Genomic DNA, 20660 nt, shown 5'->3' on the forward strand with positions numbered 1-20660 from the left:
GATGCATCAAGATAAAGTACTCCCAATCCTGCTCTACAACAGTAACACCCTATTTATTCATTATTAAGCATGGGAAAAAAACAACTTTCTCCTACAACCCATTTTCACATCTGTGCACCAGGCAAAAATTCTCAAAACTACTATATCATTTCTTTACAAGGTAACCCCCCATTGTACCTTAGCTTCTAAATCTAATTTTATTTGGTTCCACTTCCTAGGAATATTTACAATGCAATCTGTTTACTAAAGTTGAAGAGATGCCACAAAACATTTGGCCTAGGAATGGCACTTTAGAGGCTATAATTGCTCGGAGCAAGGTTTCTTAATCGGGGGGCCCACAAATTCCCTAACTTTGTATATAAAACATTGTGAGCATATTTTTCTGAGAAGATCCATAGCTTCATCAGATTCTCAAGAGTCTAAAACCGAAAGAGGAGAATCAATGGACTGGTTCAAGTAACTGTGGGTTTGCATCATTTAATCTCCCTCACACTTCTTTGTTGTTGTTGTTAAAATAAGGAAGGTGGTTCACGTCTCACAAGGTGGATGAAAGACTGAAAAATTACAAAGCTCAATGTAACTGGTTACTTATCATATGAACAACTCATTTTTTATGTCTCACTCAGAGACAAATCCAAAGAGTCAAATTTTTGGAAGTTGGTAAATGTTACATCTACTGGAAAATGGACTGAGGAGTCAAAATGCCAGGTTGAATAGGGAAAAACACTATTTTGCTCTTTTCTCTTTTAATGGTTCGAAATAACCATAGAACCATTTTTTTTAAAGAACAAAAAATGAGAATTCACAATTTACTTCCATGGCAAAACTTTTTTCCTTAGGACCAGTTTCTTAGGAAGTTGTAGCATATCTTCTGAAGCTTGTCTGTTTTGAAACATAGATAATTTGTTACAATACTTTTCAACTCATAAGATTTCCCTCCTAAATCCTATGTTACAGAGGCCTAATACACATCACAACTTCTAGGGTCCAATGTGTTTCAGTATGCAGAGAGTAATTACTTCAGTGTGTGTCATGTATAAAAAGGAATAAATAGCACTGAATGAGCCAAAGTTTGCTCTTAAAATTCCAACTTCACATCCTTACTCTACTTTCATATCCTAATTCACAAGACACATTGGCTGACAAGTTAAGTCTCTAATAAATCATTACAGACCTGGAAAAGTAGCAACCTAAAGTAATATAAAATAAAATCCTTTTTAAAGTTTAGAATTGCAAATATAACTTCAGACTAAGAAGCAGGTAGAGAAAATTCTATTCTTTAAAAAATTATTTTTAATTGGACTAGTCTTTCCCTACAACCTAAATAAATACTTCACTAGTACTTCTATTCCTCTAGAATCTTTCATCAGTAACTACTTGCTTTCTATTGCCATCCAAATAAACACTCTTACCTGATCATATTCTGAAGCACCAGGATAAAGAGGCCACCCCAGGAACAGCTCAGCTATCACACAGCCCAATGACCACATATCAATAGCTTCACAAAATGGTAATCCAAGAATAATTTCAGGGGCTCTAGCAAAAACAAAAATAGCAAATTAAAAAAATTACACATTATTTTGGGAAACTAACTATGTTGATTTATTTTGGGAAACTATGTTGATTAAGTCTTGTTTTAGTATCAGGTAAAGGTACATTGATTTGATGAAAATGAAAACAATCTTTGGTATAAAATCCATAATTCGAAACTCTTGGCCCCGGATGTGTTTTGAAATTCAGAGCTTTTTGAATTTCAGAAAGGTACTACCCATGCATAAACTACATACGTCATAATAATCCCAATGGAGTTTAGGGAAGCATCCCATAATCAAACACATTAATACTTCTGCAACAAAACATATGAGCAATCACACTAAACCAGACAAATACTTTAAACAGCCTTACATTGATTCAAGACAGGTCTTGCCAAAAAATAAGTTTATACCAAACTTAGAAAAAGATTTTTAGCTTTGAAAGCTTTCTGAATTTAGAAATTACAGATAAGGGATTATGGACTTATTCTTTTTATTCTTAGAAACTTTTTAATTACAGAAAAATCAATTAAATGGCCTGATCAATAAATACCCCTTTATGACAGAAATGCCTTCTGTAGAGACACAGTGGTTCAAATCCTAATTCCATTTTTTTTTTTTTTTTTTTTTTTGCGGTACGCGGGCCTCTCACTGTTGTGGCCTCTCCCGTTGCGGAGCACAGGCTCCGGACGCGCAGGCTCAGCGGCCATGGCTCACGGGCCCAGCCGCTCCACGGCATGTGGGATCTTCCCGGACTGGGGCACGAACCCGTGTGCCCTGCATCGGCAGGCGGACTCTCAACCACTGCGCCACCAGGGAAGCCCCTAATTCCATTATTTAACAGCTGTAGGCAATTAATCTTTCTGAGCCTCAGGTTCTTTTTTTTTTTTAACAACTTTATTGGAGTATAACTGCTTTACAATGGTGTGCTAGTTTCTGCTGTACAACAAAGTGAATCAGCTATACATATACATATATCCCCATATCTCCTCCCTCTTGCATCTCCCTCCCGCCCTCCCTATCCCACCCCTCTAGGTGGTCACAAAGCTCTGAGCTGATCTCCCTGTGCTATGCGGCTGATTCCCACTATAAGCCTCAGGTTCCTCATTCATAAAATGGAGATGAGTACCTCTTACTACATCAGGTTGTGGTAAGGTTAAAATAAATAAGTAAAAAATAATGATGATAATGATGTCGTTCAAATATTAAAGCTCTTGACCAGCGCCTGGCACATGGTTAGCATTATGTAAGTGTTAGATAAAACAATGACTATTATTATTATACCATCATTCTTTTAAAACTTTGAACTCTCTGTGTGCCTTCAGAAATATTCATTTCCACTAACGCTCCATGTGAGAAACCCAACCCTACGAAACCTTAAAGAGAAAACTATGGTAATACCATAAACTAAGAGCTCTCTCTATATGAATATATCCAAGGCAAAATTATTATCCCCTCTATGTTATACTTATAGAGGAGGAAACAGAGGCAAAGAGATTAAGTAATTTGCCCAAAATCACACAGTTAATAAGTGGCAGAGCTAGAATTTGAATCCTGGTAGCCTAGCTCTGAAGTTGAGTACATTATACTGTCTCTAAATAAGTAAAAGTTAAATACATACCCATCTATACTCATCTATTTGGCATGGTGGTATACATGGTATTTTTCAAATTGTAACTAAAATTAAGAGATAAATGGATTCAAAAGGGGGATGATAATAATAGGTTATATTAATAACAATAGATGACATTTATATAGTACTTAGTATGTGCCACACACTAAGTTCTTTAAAATGTGGGGTTCACTTAATTCTTACAACAATCCTATGAAAGTAGATCTTATCACTGTTAAGTCATCAATTATAAGGTACACATTTTTCACATTTTAACATCTCTGAAATTAAGAAGATTCCTGCAAATGATGATATATTTTAGTTTAATGGCAGTGCCTTTACTTTCTTATTGGTACATAAATAATATTATATTTCATCTTATAATCAATGGCACCTTAGATTCTATGTAAGAAAGTATTATTTCCATTTTACAGATGTAGAAACTGGGCACTGGCAGGTTAAGTAACTTGCCCAAGGCTGGAGCCCAGGCAGTCTGGATCCAAGGTCTGAGCTCTGAAACACTTTATCATCTCCAAATAATTTCCTTTCCTTCTTACAAGTCACAGAATTTGAATCTGTAAGGACACTCCAGATCCAGATCCCTCATTAATCAGGAGCTAAATGGAAAAGCAGATCTCTCCATTAGGAACCATTGGCCATGTCTCCTCATGAAGTGCCTAGGTTTTCCAAATTTTATTCTTAAGTAGTATGTGCTTGTTGTGTTGTGTGTATGGGGGAGGGGGGCAGACAAAGACTGAGTGGGGAGGGTATAAAGATATTTCCCTAAATAAGAATATCCTCCCAGAGTAATTTTCTAAGTAGCCCCTAGAAAATGGTAAATTAGAGGACTCCAAAGGGTCTAAAAACTTTCCTGATCCTTGCATAGAAACAGCAGAAGATCCAGGCCTGCTGGGACTTACACTATTTGACAGCTAAGGGTGGAACCACTAATACCATCAGTTTGGGGGCTATTTGATGTGAACCGTGGTTCTGTTAGCCAAAGAAAACAAAAAAGTGATATTCCTATTGCAGGTGGCTAGAGCCCCATATTACTGACGGAATTTCAGAGTTCAATTAAATACAACCACTGTGGCATGTTTGATAGCTTTAATAAACTAGAGGGTAAGAGTACCCAGAAACATAAAAGCCTTTCTAAAATTGAAAAGGAACACAATTTTTACTTTCACTGAGCAGACTCATTAATTTCTAAGTTCATGACAGTGCCAAAAATAGCTGGCAGGGAGAATGCAAATGGCTTTGTGCCAAAATAAAAACTGGGCTTAGAACATTCCTAAACATCAACTGAAGAGCAGCAGATTGATTTTGCCATTCCTACTATACCAGGAAGACATTTTAAAATCCAAAAGGCAGGTCACAGGGAGGGGCCAGGCCACCCAATAACTTACTTCTTTAAAAAGGTAGCCATAAGATGTGATAACTGTTAGGCTTCTAAGGCTTAAAGTTTAAGGGAAATTAAGAAAAACACTAATTCCATCTCCCAAGCCCACTAAACAAAAAAACCCTGAAGACTGACTGGAATCAGTTTTTCCATTTGGTCTTGCTCTGCTTCTGGAGTAACAAAAGCAGCTAAGTATTTCAAGTAAAAGCTCACTCAAAACAGTTAACTCTACCACATCTACCATGCAAAAAGATAAGTATCAAAAGAAAAACAAGGAAAGCAGTAAAAATAAAGTAAAATAAAATAAGGCTGCTCAGTCTATTGAGGACTTTTCACTTTCATTAGAGCCTAAAAATGTTAGACTTATGTAAACTCCAGGAAGCAAAAAGACTTAAGTTATCTTCTTTTACTGAACATCATTTAGAGCAGGTTCACCTCTAAAGACTGAATGTTTTAACCTCTGAATTCAGATCAAAATTCTTGATAATATTTTCATTACTATATCATCTTTCCCCTTGGCCTCCAATATTTCTCAATCCCTCAATATAAACTATACACTGAAATTCTTGTTCTACTTCATCTATATAATAAGTTAATTACTCTTTTAGGCCCCTTTCCAGCTCTGACATCCTAACAACTGGGCAGTAAAAAAGATTACGTATTAAAGCACAGGAAAAAGGAAAACAAAACTAGCAGTCTTCCCTTTAGTAGGAAAATGGCATTAATTGTACTTTGGACATGGTGACTCTCCTCTTTGAAGATACATCCCATCCTTTGAGAACAAATACTAAACAGGCTCTCACTGCTATAACCAGGAGGTAGAAATAGCAATGCTTGCGTTTTGATTTCCCAACTTCAAACTCCTTTAAATTGAAAACTTCCACCTAAGTCATAAAGCTCTATTTCACTGGAACCCAGAGCAAGCTAAGGTTGGAATCACTTAACAGCACAAATCATTCTCTGCTCATCTTCATGAACACTCTTGTTTCTTCCCACCCATCTCAGAGGCATCAAACCAAATAAGAGATGTTACATAAAGTCTAACTTCCTACATCTGTGGCTTAGGTGTTAACTGTGGTTTCAGTGTCAGATGAAACTGGATTGTTTGTTTGTCTAGGATAAACTGAAAATATGTTTTCCTTATCTAGATCTTGTCCTTCCGTACATAACAAAGTGATCTCAGCTTTAAGGCCAGCTAGCCTGTTCAGAATGGAAAAGCATTGAGCTTATAAGCATGACAAACCTTTGTGCCTAAAACTCAAGCCCCAAAGACAGCAACTTTTCTTGGAATTAATCTACATTTACATTTACAGTGGGCTAGGAAATAAAGTACTTTATTTTAACTGCTTGAATCATTTAGCTGTGCCCACGGCCAACAGAGACAGCATGGTGGCAAAAATTTACGTCAACTGATAGTACTTTGGCATGTTATCAGCAAGATGAAGCAATGTAAACAATGCAATGTAAAAAGGAGGGTAAGAGGAAGGCTGGCTCTGGAGCCAGAATGCTTCAATGGTCAAAAGGATTTCAGAGAGGTTTTCTGAAAGACAAGAAGGTGAGGATTTAATGGACTCTAATAAAGCAACAATGCAACATGCACAGGACCACTGTGGATAAAATTTATATAAAGAAGGAATGCCTGAGCTGCTATTCCACTTGCCTTAGGCTCATCATCAAGTATTACTGTGATAGAGTTTTAGAAAACTATAAAAAGAATAGATAAAAACAGATTAGGGTGGATTGGAAGACAATGTTGTTAAGACGTCAATACTGCACAAAGTGATTTACAGACTCAGTGCAATCGCTATAAACACCAATGATGTTTTTTTCAGAAATAGAAAAGTCCATCCTAAAACTCATATAGAATTTCAGGAGACTCCAAAACAGCCAAAACAATCTTGAAAGAAAATAAAACTAGAGGTCTCACACTTCCTGATTTCAAAACTTATTACAAAGCTACAGTAATCAAAAAAGCATGGTACTGGCATAAAGACAGACATTTAGAACAATGGAACAGAAGGGAGAGCCCAGAAATGAACCCTCATATATATGGCCAAAGGATTCTGACAAGAGTGTCAAGACCATTCAATGCAGAAAGGACAGTCTTTTCAGCAAATGGTGCTGGGAAAACTGAATATCCACATGCAAAAGAATGAAATTGGACCCATACTTTATACCATACAAAAATTAATTCAAAATGGATCAAAAACCTAAATATAAGAGCTAAAGCTATTTGAAGAAAACATGGGGAAAAGCTTCATGACAGTTGTTTGACAACGATTTCTTGAATATACCAAAAGTATAAGCAACAACAAAAAAGACAAATAGAACTTCATCAAAATTTAAAACTTTTGTGCTAACAACACTATCAATATAGTGAAAAGGCAACCCCATGGAATGGGAGAAAATATCTGCAAATCATATATCTGACCAGGGATTAATACTCAGAATATATAAAGAACTCCTACAACTCAGCAACAACAAAAAACAATCCAATTCAAAGATGGACAAAGGACTTAAGACATTTCTCCAGAGAAGACATACAGATGGCCAATAAGCACATGAAATGATGCTCACCATCACTAAACATTAGGGAAATGCAAATCAAAACTATATGAGATATTATTTCACATACATAAGGATGGCTATTATCCAAAAAAAAAAAAACAAAAAAAAAAAGAGAGAGAGAAAGAGAGAGAAAGAAAATAACAAGTGCTGGTGTATTGGTGAGGATATGGAGAAACTGGAATCCTCATGTATTGCTGGTGGGAATATAAGATCATGCAATGGCTGAGAAAAACAGTTTGGTGGTTCCTCAAAAAGTTAAAGAATTACCATATGACCCAGCAACTCTACTTCTAGTTTTATACCCAAAAGAATTGAAAACAGGGACTCAAACACTTGAATGCCAATGTTCATATTACATCATTATTCACAATAGCCAAAAATGTGGAAACAACCCAAGTGCCCATCAACAGATGAATAGATAAATAAAATGTGGTATATACATGCAATAGAATATTATTCAGTCCTGAAAAGGAATGAAATTCTGATACATGCTACAGAATTTCAGAGATTAACCTTGAAAACATTATGCTAAGTGAAGTAAGTCAGACCCCAAAGGAGAACTATTGTATGATTCCACTTATATGCAATATCTAGAATAGGCAATTTCATAGAGACAGAAAGTCAAATAGAGGTAACAGGGGTAGGGGGTAGGAGGGTGGAGTAGTTACTGCTTAATGGTTACAGAGTTTCTGTTTTGGGTGATAAAAAACATTTGGAAATAGTGGTGAAGGCTATACAACACTATGAAGATACTTCACAACACTGAATGGTACATGTTAATGGTAAACTTCATGTTAGGTAGGTTTTATCACAATTAGAAAAACAAAAATATGTAGATGGCATATTTTCTGAGTCCCTATACAGGTTAAAATGTCCTTACATTATTTTCACACATAATATAAAATTCTCAGTTCAGAATTTCTATTTCCTCAAAATTTATTATAGGCATTTGGCATGTTGGACATATCTCTTGATAAAACTTATTTTGTGGGTTATCTTTTTTTATTGTTTCACTTCGTGATTGGGTGAGTGTACAATCTGTGTTTAATGCATGACCATTAAAATAAATATCAGATTCTTTAAAATTAATAACTAGACAGATAAATGATGTACTGAGAAATAAAAGCTCATTTAAAGACTTTTCCGTCTTCTCTCTTTCAGTAATGCTCCTTGATTACAGTACAGACAAAATTCTATATACCAGCATTTAAGTTCTGTCCCAATAATTATTATATATTGAAAAGGTAGTTTTATTAGAAGTATCAGTATGGAAATATAAATCACTAAAGTATAAGGTGTTTGGGTCAAGGCCATTTTAGGATAACCAAATAAGTTCATATGCAAATAAGTTCAAAGGACTATGGAACCAAATAAGTTCATATGCAAATAAGTTCAAAGGACTATGGAGAATATTAAAACGAGAAGAGACCTTAGCAATCATCTAATCCAATTCTCTCTATTATGCAAGAAAGAAAATGTAAAATAATAAAACGTTGCTAGAGTTAAACTTGGAATTATTCCCAAGGCATCTTACCTGCCAAGAGAGGAACCTGGGAAAAATAGCAGCATATGCCCAAATTCATCACATATAAGTAAACATCTTATATATTTAAAGATACTTTAAAATGGGAAAATTAGGTATAACGGTAGTAAAGAAGGAACCAGATGCTACTATAATTCAACTAGAACAACCTTCAGAATCAGACTGAATTAATTTTTCTAGAGTTAAAATTTCAGAAATAAAATAATGTTACATATAGGAATGCCACACACATGGAATATTAAATACTAAATATATTTAGGATAATACTAAAATATATTATCCTATTCTGTGTTGAAATCTGTAAATAAATTCATTGTTATACGTAGCCCTTTGTAATATATGTTAAATATAAAGACAGATCTCTAGTTGAAGACATGCTCTTTAGCATTTGCCACTTGCCTGTAGTAACGTGACTGTAAGTAGGTTGAGCACACAGCTTTGGAAACGTGACTAGCAGAACCAAAGTCAATGACCTTCACTCGGTAGGGTTGGCGCACTGGATCGACCAGCATTATGTTTTCAGGCTTAAGGTCAGCGTGAATTAGACCAAGGCTCTTGAGCTTCATCAGGGCTGTGGCCACCTGCTGCAAGATTGGTCTGATGTACTTGAGTGGCAGTGGGCTAAACTTGTTCTGCTTTAGAAAATCATATAAGTTCTGCTCCAGCATCTCGAACACAAGGCAGGTGTGATTCTTATGCTGAAAGCACTCATAAGAACGGACAAAATTATACTCATCGGCATTTTCACTGCTTAGGCGGGAAAGGATGCTCACTTCAATCTGTCCTTGTCTGGCATAGGAGGGGTGGTTCTTCAAGATTTTAATAGCCACAATTTCCTTGGTGCTCCGCTTCCAGCACTTAGCCACCTGTCCAAATGTTCCCCGGCCTAAGAACTCCAAGACTTCATAGCTGTTTGTCATAGAGCAAAGGATCTCATGCTGGACCAGCTGGTAATCCCCTTCTCCACTGGAACTGCTACTCTTTGTGGTCACAGTGGTGGTCGTGGCAGCGGCACCCACCACAGTCCTGTTTTGCAGCATGAGAGGGGGATGTTCTTCTATGATTTGCACGCTACCGTTGCTGTCAACTTCCTCACTTTTTCTTTTCAATCCACATTTTTGATATGGCTCAAGCAAAGAAACGTTGCTTCTGTGAGTCAGGGTCTGGCTGCTTTGGAAGGTTGATGTAGCAGCACTGGCAGAGCTATCAGCAGCTGTTACAACAATATGCTCCACTGCAGGAGCTGGGAGGAGGAGGCCCTGGTCGTAAGCAGGGATGTTGAAATTTGCTACCTGGTGAGAAGAGTTGGCTTGCCCTTGTGTGGCTGGGAGGGTTTTGCTGTGGGTATAGTATTTGTCGTTGCTGCTCTGTCCAGAAACATCCCAACCAGAAGGCTCTATTTTCAGTTTCTTTGCACTGCAGAAGGCACTCGACGACACTGATGGGGGGGAAAACACCTGCAGCTGTGATGCCATACCTACACCAAGAAAGAGGAAGAATTAGGCCCTCAATTTTATACAACCCCTCAATTAGTATATCAGAAAACTTTCAGTTTAGAAAAAAACAAGTAAACGTGTATCTGGCTGAGGTTTTATTTTATACATTTTCCAAAACATGTTTCCTATTATAGAAGGATAAATTTTTTGGTCTAATTACACATCCTGAATCACTTTTTTGAGACTCAGCAATAATACGACATACTGTTAAAAGAGTATGAACATCTAAGATGGTTTATAAGATAAAAACAACAACAACAATAGCTTAGATGATTGATCACTTAGTATGTGTCAAGTGGTAGTCTAAGCACTTCATACACACAACTCATTTAATTCTCACCACAACCTTTGGAAAAACATACTATCATTATTTCCATTCTACAGATGAGGAAACTAAGACACAGACTGGTTAAAAGAATCTGCCCAAAATAACACAGTTCTTAAGTGGCAGCACTAGAATTCAAACCCAAGCTCTTTGGCCCCAGAGTTCATTCCACAGCTGTCTTCATTCCTGCCCTGCTTAGCTTTTAAATCAATTATTTAAATGTAGACATAGATGACATGCTTATAAAATTCATAGATGAACCAAATTTGGGCAGGATACTCAATATTGCTAAGTAACAGGTCCAAAAAGATCACAAAGAGCAGAAACCATAAGGTAAATCTAGCTGATGACATCTAACACAAATATTGACTTCCTACTTAGGTCCAAAATCTGGCTAGCACAAAGCACAAGGATAAGAGATACAAGGTTTCACAGGATCATATATGAAAAACACTTTGTTAGCAAGAGAAACATTATGTAATAATGTTCCCCTCCCCTCAAAAGCTAATTCAATCTTAAACTATATTCACAGAAAAAGTAGTGTCCAGAATGTAGCAAAGTGAAGGCAACCCACTCTGCTCAGATCACAAATAAAACAGTGTCTAGCTCTGCCCACTACGTTGTAAAAGGGCCATTGATAAACTGACCAGGAGAAAGTAATCAGGATGAGGCAAAACCCAGACGGGATCTTCTGAAGAACCTCGGGAAGTCATCCTTAGAAAAATATGGGGAAAAGTAATAAGAACTAACCACCTTTCTGTCCCTGAATGTCCCACAGACACCTCAAGCTCAATAAGCCCAAAGACTAATCCCAAAGCTAATATTTTCAGAATAAAGTCCAAACATTTGACCTAGCATACAAGCCATTTCATATTTATCTTCTTCCTTCTGAATCACATAACCCTCAGGTGCCTCGGGGCTCCACACTAATCCCTCTTCTCTTGCTCCACATGTTCCCTCTTTTCACTACTTCCCAGCATTAGTCATCTGCGAAAAAGTTAACAAATTTCCCTCTCTAACCCAGACTTCTCTCTTGAACTCCAAATCCTTATTTTCAAATAACCACTCCACACTTCAACTTGGATATCTCAGAGACATCTCAAATTCAAGATGTCCAGAATTAAACTTCTGAGCCTCCACCCCACGCCCAGTTTTTTACCTCAATTATGAGACACCATCATGCATCTAACACCTCAAGCTAAAAAATCAGGGAGGCAATGAGTCTCAGTTTCCTCATCTATAAAATGGTGAATTAAATGATTTAATACACATGACGTGCTTAGTGCCAAAAACTCACTTAATATTATTATCCTGACTCATTCCCCTCCCTTGTTTCCCTCCCTTAATCCCCATATCTAACCTATAACAAATCTTACCTACTTCCTAAGCATATTTCAAATCAGCCATTTTTTCTCTACCCTTATTGGAACCTTTCTAGTTCAAACTGCCAGGAGCCTACAAACTCATCCTGAATGCACTCAGGGGACCTTTGCTTTTAAACTATGTATTATATATTGGAGGACTGCTCTTTGTTAACCATCTCCCTCCTTCTGCCTCCAGGGTCTTTCATTGCTTTAGGGATAAAATCCAAAATCCTCAACTTGCCTTAAAAAGCTCCCCCCAAATCTAGTTGCTGTCTTCCAAAATCTCCCCACCTCGATTCTTCCACCACTCCAGCCATACTGCCCCTTCTTTCAGTTCTTGGGAGGCCCTCTATGTTGGAGACTCTCTGCTAGGAAAACTGTTTCTTCCCTCCCTCCCTCCCTCCCTCCTTCTCTCTCTCTCTCTCTCTCACACACACACACACACACACACACACACACACTCCCCACAATCATCACCACCACTGCATTCCCACAACACCCTGTACCTATCTTATAACATTATTTAATGTTACATCCCCAGATACTGTAAAAGTTCCATGAGAGCAGGTACCATATCTGTCTTGTTCTTTTGCTTTTATCACCAGAACCTACCACAGACTCTGACAATATACAGACACTCAGTATTTGCTGGGTGATTTGACCACTGCCTACCAACTTCATTTCTACTCCCTGCTACTCATGTTAAACTACAGGATTCTCAAATGCTTCTTTTGTTTTGGTTTTTTGACGTCCCTCTCTTTTATCTGTGCAGTCCTTGAGATATGGGGGAAGTCTCCACTCTAGTACACACAGTGTAATTTTATTAGTCATAAAAGAATAAACACACACAACTATAAAGGAAGGAAACATGACAAGGGATGTTACAGAACATAAAAAAACAAAGTATACATTTCTTTGTGCTTGAATGCAACTAAAAACTATCTGCACTGGACCAGATAGCTAGAAGGAAGAACAAACCCTCAAACTTCAATTTCTAAAATGCTGTCTGAATTTACTTTAAACAAGAGTTTCTATAATTTATATGAACCTTGAAGAGAAAAAAAAGTATAAATTAAAAGAATGTTATTGCGGGACTTCCCTGGTGGCGCAGTGGATAGGACTAAGCGCTCCCAATGCAGGGGGCCCAGGTTCGATCCCTGGTCAGGGAACTAGATCCTACATGCATGCCACAACTAAGAGTTCACATGCCACAAGTAAGGAGCCCACATGCCGCAACTAAGGAGCTCTGGAGCCACAACTAAGACCTGGAGCAACCAAAATAAATAAATAAATATTTTTTAAAAATGTTATTGCAATTTAACTCCTAGGTTACAGATTTACAAATCATCTTATTCTACCTATATCACTGACATAATACCAAACTATAATAAGAGAAAAACTGAAATCAAGTAGTGCCTTTACAAAATTTACCTATTAATATACGCAAAAATATTTCTTGTCATAATATCAAACCAATTTCTGAACAACGAAAAGGAAGCAAATTTTTGAAATTTGTTTTCCATCGTATATTTGTTGAGTTACTACTTTTAACAATCTATCAAAATACGTAAGCACAACCTTCATGTACCTAAAAGTACTTAGTAAAAAATTTGAATACTATACAAAATTTGCAGTTTGTAGCTATGTATAGGAATACGGGGGCTTATACTGAAAAGAATTCATGAAATGTAGCTCCAAGTTTTTAAAAGTATGATGATCATAACTGGACACTTTTCAAAAGTATTCTGTTTACCAGAGGAATGTTAATGACAACCTTTCACCCAGTGAACAAAATAACAGATACTGATGGCTTCAAATTCACACTGAGTACTGCAAAAGGCACAAGTTCTAGGAAACTGCTCCAAAAGTTTAAGTATATAAATAAATATAATAATTCTTACTCAGTAAGACAAACTTAAGTCCACCCATAGGGAAATAACCCAGAATTTCACTGGCCTTCCCCCCAGCAAGGGTGTATGGTACTGAAGTCAATGTCATACCACCAGGGCTCTTACAGTGTGGCTGAGGCTCAGCCTGACCTCAACAAGCACTAGGTGAGAAGAAAATACAGAATCAAAATTGCCTAGAAAAATCTATACTCTTATTTATATAACACTCTGAAATTCAGCTAAAAACAGCCATTTCTAAACACGAAATAAAGATACTATGTCCCCCCAAAAAAATTTTTTTTTTTTTTTGCAGGGGGTTGGGTGGGGGGGTGAGAGACAGTTTTCTCCCTAGGCTGAGACTTCCCAAACAAAACCATGGAATAGAATTAACATCTGTGGGAAATTTTAAATGTATCACACTCCGTTAAGCACATTACACTATTTTCAATTCACATGAGAACAGCTCCCAATAAATTAAAAGCTAACTTCCTGAAAATGTTTCCCCTCTTGACTCTAGCAATAAACTAGTCTCTTCATTTCAAACCTGACTTTCCAAGGATTTAACCGTCTAAATATAATGACAAACTTTCCCACTGCATTAATCCCAAACTAGAGCAAAAGGCAAAAGGCTACTGGTACTTGTACATGTTGGTAAAAAGAGAATTGAGTCTTCCTAGACTCCAAGGCTTTCAAAAACAGTCAAATTAACAGCTTCTCCACTCCCTGCCATGGGCACATCTATTTAACAACATTTACTGGGTGCCCCATCCTCTAGGCACTACAGTTAGATAATCTTACCATAAAGAATTCAAATATTATAACTATGAATGAAATACTTGAGTATGACAATGGAGGTAATCATTTATCAGTGTTTTGCCCTTAGTCTTGACTAACTTCCATCTTTTCCCGGACATACCAATAATAAATTCCTAATGCTTTTGCTTGGAATCATCTTTGACTTTTTGATACCATTTAACAATTGGTGATCTAAATAACCTACCATCAGTACTGCATATTGATTTCTTACTCTAGCACTTGTCCTCAGCTGACATGTACACAGATGTACGTATTCTCCAGCACACTGATATATAAAGAGTATTCATATCATTAAAGTGGGTAAATAAGAATACACATTCTGGAAAAAGATAAGATTGGGAAGAAAACTCTCACTGGAACACCAAATATCTCCCACCTACTGCACAATCCTGCACTACTTAGTTCAACAGCCTAACTTTCCCCAAATGGTACTCTCTAGCCCTTCTCAATTCATTCTTCACCTTACAACCGAAGGGTTTTTTTAAGGTCTCTCAATTCATTCTTCACCTTACAACTGAAGCTTTTAAAAATGCATATCTATCCCTCATTTAAAACTTTAGGATAGGGACTTCCCTGGTGGCCCAGTGGTTAAGAATCCGCCTGCCAATGCAGGGGACACGGTTCGAGCCCTGGTCCAGAAAGATCCCACATTCCACAGAGCAACTAAGCCCCTGCACCACAACTACTGAGCCTGCGCTCTAGAGCCCATGAGCCACAACTACTGAAGCCCGCACACCTAGAGCCTGTGCTCCACAACAAGAAGCCACCGTGATGAGAAGCCCGTGCACCACAACAAACAGTAGCCCTCGCTCACAGCAACTAGAGAAAGCCCGCGAGCAGCAATGAAGACCCGATGCAGCCAAAAATAAATAAATAAATAAAATAACAAAATAAAATAAGAACTTTAAGATAAAGTCCAAAATCTCTAATTTAGATTGTCAGGCTTTATAAGATCTGGACCCTGATTATTTTTGTAGCCTCATTTCACTGACTCTTTCCCCCAGGCACTCTCTTTTCTAGTAATTCGAAATGTTTCTCCTGCCCCAGTTCCTTCATACATAACATTCTCTCTCTGAACTTCATTTTACCCTGTCTTCTCTTCTTTTAACTACTACTTATCCTTTTAGCCTTTACTTAAAGCTCACTTTTTCAATGTGGCATAGGCTGTTGGTCTGGGCCACAATCTACTTTCTCCTTCATCCCAGGCACAAGGCTAGACAACATTTTACCAGTCCCTCCCTCCAATAAAAAGTGACGTATGAGCCTTTAGTGTTCCACTCCCTTTCCACCAGGAGGAACCCATGGAGATCCAGTTTCTGCCCTGAGACAACACTCAAGGGTTGGCAGAGCAGCAAGATGGAAAGAACATGGGTACCTGAATGATCATGTAGAGCAGAGTAACCTGCCCAGCAGGAATGCTCACTTCAACCTGGAACATTTACTTTAGGCTGTTAATGAGAGAAAAACAATTTTCCTTCAGCAAGACTGTTTAGCCAGCCCTACGCTGACAAATACATTCAGGAAAGCCTTCTCCAGACCACTAGGTTAGATTTCCTGATAAAGGCTCCCACAGGATCCTCTACTACAGAAGTAGTAGCACTTACCACACTTGTACTTACTTATTTCATTTATTCATTGAACAAACGTATTTTGAGTATCTAGTATGTCTGCTGGCACTGTTCTAGATCCCAGGGATAACAGTGGTTCCAGATGGACAAGATCCCTTATCTCCTGGAGTTTACTTTCTACTGGGGAGATAAACACCTCTTCTCCAAGAAAATGGCAGCTAGTGATAAATGTTATGATGAAAACAAACACAATGACATGATAGAGATGGTGGGAGGGGGAGAGATACTCTTTGGTGGTCAGGGAAGGCACTGTAGGATGGTGGCACTTAAAGCTGAGACCTAATTGACAAGAAGAAGCCATCCCAGTGAGAGAACAGTTAGTGCCAAGATACATTCTTGGTCTATCTGAAGAAGAGACCAGAATGGATGGAACGGAACAAGGGAAAAAATAGTAGAAGCAGAACCCAAAAAGGCAGACAAGGGCCAGAATACATACTGACTTGCGGTCACTCTGGATTTTTATTCTAAGTATGACTATTTGTAGTCATACTTAGAATAAATAAATACTTATTTAAAAGTTGACTTCTCTTCTAAACTGCAAGTTCCATGATGGCAATTCCCAACAGCAGAATAGGTATCTTCTTCTTTTGTATCACCGGCATCAATTACAATGGCTGGCACACAGCGTGTGTCAAATTTTTGCTAGAATGAATGACTATAAAGAGATCACATTACTGCTCCATATATAAATGTAAGGGGATCTCAGAAGTCATTCTGACTAAATTAGAGAAATACTCACATGAGATAGAAATTATAGTCTGTTGTCTACAAGAGAATACTTATTCTAAGTATAGTGATACAGAAGGAAAAAATAAGCTTGAAACCCTGAGGACGGCATTTGAATCAAAGTTCCCCACCCCCTTTCCTGTAGCACTTCCTTCACATGGAACCATGTGAAAGAGGCAGTTCCTCAACTAGTATGCAAAAATAGGGTGTGGAATAGGTGGTGGTAGCTGACAAAGAAGGAACTCTACAATTCTATGTAATTTACAGCCATTTAAACCAATTCTGTAATATTTTGGTAAACTGGCTGAGTGGCGTTTTCCTTCTAGGCAGGATATTTTTTCCTAAATTTCAATTGCTCTCTTAGATTTATTTGGAATGAAGAATCTATAGCAACAGAACAAAAGAAAAGTGTTTTTTGTATTTGGTAAAATGGCACTATCTTAGTATGTGCACAGGACAGTCTATAAGGTCTATAAAGTTTAGAATAAAGAAAACTATACCTCGGAGTTTCAATCATAAGAAAAATGACAAATTAGCAAATCAATATGAAACATAAACACTAAGATAGAACCCTGTTTAGATCAGCCAGAAAAGGCCTAAGGAAAACAGGACTCAACTAAGGTAATGACAGTTTGGCAGATGGAAGGTAGAAGGTCTTAGATGAATGAGATAACTTTTGCCAGTATGCCAGGGGATATGGAAAAATGAAAAACCATTTAGAGTAATGCATTTGATTGGAGCAGAAGACACTGGCAAAAAAAGTACAGGGATTCTTACGGCTAAAATGGACCTTAAAAGACTTTCTAAAACCCTGTAATTCCAAGATGAGAAAAAGTAGACCCAAGAAAGCCAAACAAGTTTTACACAGAGCTAATGAGTAGTAATGCTGGCAAAGAATTCAGGTTTTCTGATTCTTTTTCATTAAGTATGGTGGGAAAGCACTGTACAAGGTGCTCTTAAAGAATCCAAAAGAAATACACCTAAGTTTCCCTATCTTCAAAGAACTTAAAATGTTGCTTAGGTGATATGACACAAAAAATATATATATAAAAACAGGATGTAAAATTTTTTAAGTGCCAAATTATGCTCTACAAAAATACGTAAGGCATTTAGGGAGATGGGAGATTAGGAACAAAAACTAAAAAACAAAAAAAGAAGCGAAAAGCAAATCAGTGATTGTTGAAGTGGTACTTGAGAGAAAAATTATTTTGATGACTTGTGTTCAGAATGGCATAACATTTAAGGGAAGAAACTGGGGAAAAATTAATAACTGTAACTTTTTAAAAAATGGATTGCTTTATATAGTCATGAAAATGAAAATAAAAGGGCCAATCAGGAAGTTCATGTTTGCAAAATTACTTCAAATTACAAAAGAACCAGTTACGATATATAACTAACAACAAGCTGCACAAGTTCCAACTGTAAGAAGTTTATAAGGCAGTTTTGGCTCACTGATTTCTACCAACACAACCACTGACTAAGCTGTGCTTATGAAAACAAAACCAGAGAATAAAAGAAGTCTATTTTCCAGAGAATTGTGAATGTTGAGATTATCTTTTTTTCTTTTAGGAGAGAGTTTTGGCTTGGTTTTCAATCTCAAGTTACCAATCAACTTGCTCTGCAATCCATAAAACTACAATGCCCAAAGATAGGATAAACTATTCATGAAGATATCACCAGCAAAAGTCCTACTTACTAATCAGACTCAGTATGTTTACAACATCTCATTCACCATTCTACTAGTAAGATGTTTTACTGGCGTGGCTGCCTCCAGTTCCAGCCACAAGTACTTTACCAAAATATCCTTCAAGCCTGGAACAGTATCTTAAAGTCAGTGATATCTTTCATCATACCATCGTACCAGTTTTATAACACAGAACCCTGAGATGATTACAGGTATCTCCAAAATCACCAGCTGAATTAACAACTATGACTTGTTAGTAGATTTTTAGATGTTTTACAGAAAGCTTTAGACCTACATATGAAAAAGAGCTGGTAAAGATTTGCATTCTCTATAATCTTAAAAAAAAAAAAAAAAAAAGAACCCACTACAGACCAGGAATCAAAAATAGCTTTACACAAACAAGAGCAAAACTGTAGGTTCTACTGAGGGCATCAGCCACTTAATTTAAACCCCACTTCATCGGAAGAAGGAAGCCATGCTGCTGTTTTCATCAGTTACCAGGAAACAAATAAGATAAAGGACAGATTGGGCAGAAGAGTCTACAGCTGAAATTAATATTTTGATGCAATGACTGAAAATTCCCAAAGTGTCACTAAGAAAAAGCATCTAGAGCTGCCTCAAAGCGTATCTACAACTGAGTCAGGGGGTTAAGTGGAGGAAAGACACTGGAGTTTGGGGTGGTTTTTTTTTCCCTCCTCTAGCCCCTCCTCCCTTCCCCCACCTAAACAGGAAAGAAAGCGCGCCGAGCGTAAACACAGGCCAGAGCTCACGGTTTGTCACCACAACAAATTGGAGGTTAGACCAGCGCTCTTGGAGACCGAGCCCCAGGTCTTGGTTGCTAGGCACAAAAAACGGCCTCTTTCCCACAGACCTGTGAACAGCGGGGGGCCTTACCAAGAGTTTTGGTTGTTTCCCCGCCCCCCTCCCTTTTTTTTTTTTTTTTTTTTAAACGAAAGCTTTGGGAAAGTGGCGTCAAACAGCAGAAGTTTCCCTTTGAGCCAGACATCTAGATCTGCCTTGCATAGATATACATTAGATGGGCCGGTCCCACGCAGTCTCCACCATCATTACAATTTACCAACCTAACGATTAAGTAACAGCAGTGGAGAGGATAGGAGGACTCCCACACCCACATCTCCGCGGCCGTCCGTTCCAGACACCGCTTCCTGGTCGCCAACAGCACAAATAACCCCAAACACGGCACTAAGCAAAGCTGTGAAATTCACACGCACAAGCCACATACTGGGAACCGGCCACGACAGCCGAGAAAAAACCGGCCGGGTGAGAAAACGCCAGGCGGTCCCCTGTCATCTGAGGACAACAACACGCCCAGGAGAGAAGTGGCAGGACACGGGGGAGTTGCCCCGAAAACAAGCCCGCAGCCTCCCCACTTTCCTGGGAACGCTAACCCCTCCGCGGCCGTCACCGGCCGGGTCGCAGGGCTCGGCGCCTGGTCCCGGGTGGGGGCCGCTGAGGGAGGCTCCCCCCGCAGGCCGGGCGCCCAGGAGAGCCCGTGGCCGGCCCGGCCCCGCCGCGGGAAGCCGATGGGAGATCGCTCCCTGCCAAGGCCACTGCCCCCCCCCGCCTCGACTCACCGCCGGTGTGTCTGGTTCTCAGCCGCGAGCTGGGGCTGCAGTGAGGAGGCGGCGGAGGAGACGAGATCCGGGGCCCCGCCGCCGGGTCATCATACCCCCCGCGCGAGCCGGCCCGGGCCCCGGCCCCCGCCCCCCGGAGCCGTCCCCGCGCCCGTCCCACGGGGGGAGCCCCCTCAGCCTCCCCCCAGCTCCGCCGCCCGGCCTCTCGCCGCCGCCGCCGCCTCTGCACCGCGCGCTCCCGCCTCAGCCTCCCGCTGCCGTCCGGGGCCACCGCCGGGCCCCTGGCTCCGCAGCCGCCGTTGTCGCCAGACTCGACGAGCTGAGCGCCGAGCGGCCGCCCCCATCCGGCCGGCCCCTCCTCGCGGGAACTAGTCCCCAGCCCCGCGCCATGACACCTACTGAGGCGGAAGTGTCGGAGAGCTGGCGGGTTAGGATGACTTCATAGTACTGGTGGGAGGGGGAGGGGAGTGGGAGTGGGAGTGG

At 39.2% G+C, this 20660-nt stretch overlaps 1 protein-coding gene across 8 annotated transcripts in view; it reads right to left on the minus strand.

Moving 5' to 3' along the window:
• HIPK1 (homeodomain interacting protein kinase 1) overlaps window positions 1-20660 on the minus strand; it is a 47608-nt gene extending 26948 nt beyond the window's left edge. For 4 of the 8 annotated variants that reach the window (XM_089917585.1, XM_089917578.1, XM_022584015.3 and 1 more), the window contains exons 1-3: window positions 20178-20282; window positions 9054-10131; window positions 1413-1536 (exon numbers count right to left, since the gene is read on the minus strand). In XM_089917585.1, coding sequence (XP_089773711.1) covers window positions 1413-1536; window positions 9054-10129 — 1200 coding nt within the window. In that variant the 5' untranslated portion in view covers window positions 10130-10131; window positions 20178-20282. Of the gene's footprint in view, window positions 1-1412; window positions 1537-9053; window positions 10132-19664; window positions 19784-20177; window positions 20283-20576 lie in introns of those variants that run through there. The other 4 variants (XM_089917590.1, XM_089917588.1, XM_022584013.3 and 1 more) reach the window with 3 other exon arrangements.

This window comes from Delphinapterus leucas, chromosome 1, assembly GCF_059928025.1.
Source record: "Delphinapterus leucas isolate spDelLeu-1000000601 "Yukka" chromosome 1, BTC_Dleu_Yukka2, whole genome shotgun sequence".
Taxonomy (NCBI): Eukaryota; Metazoa; Chordata; class Mammalia; order Artiodactyla; family Monodontidae; genus Delphinapterus; species Delphinapterus leucas.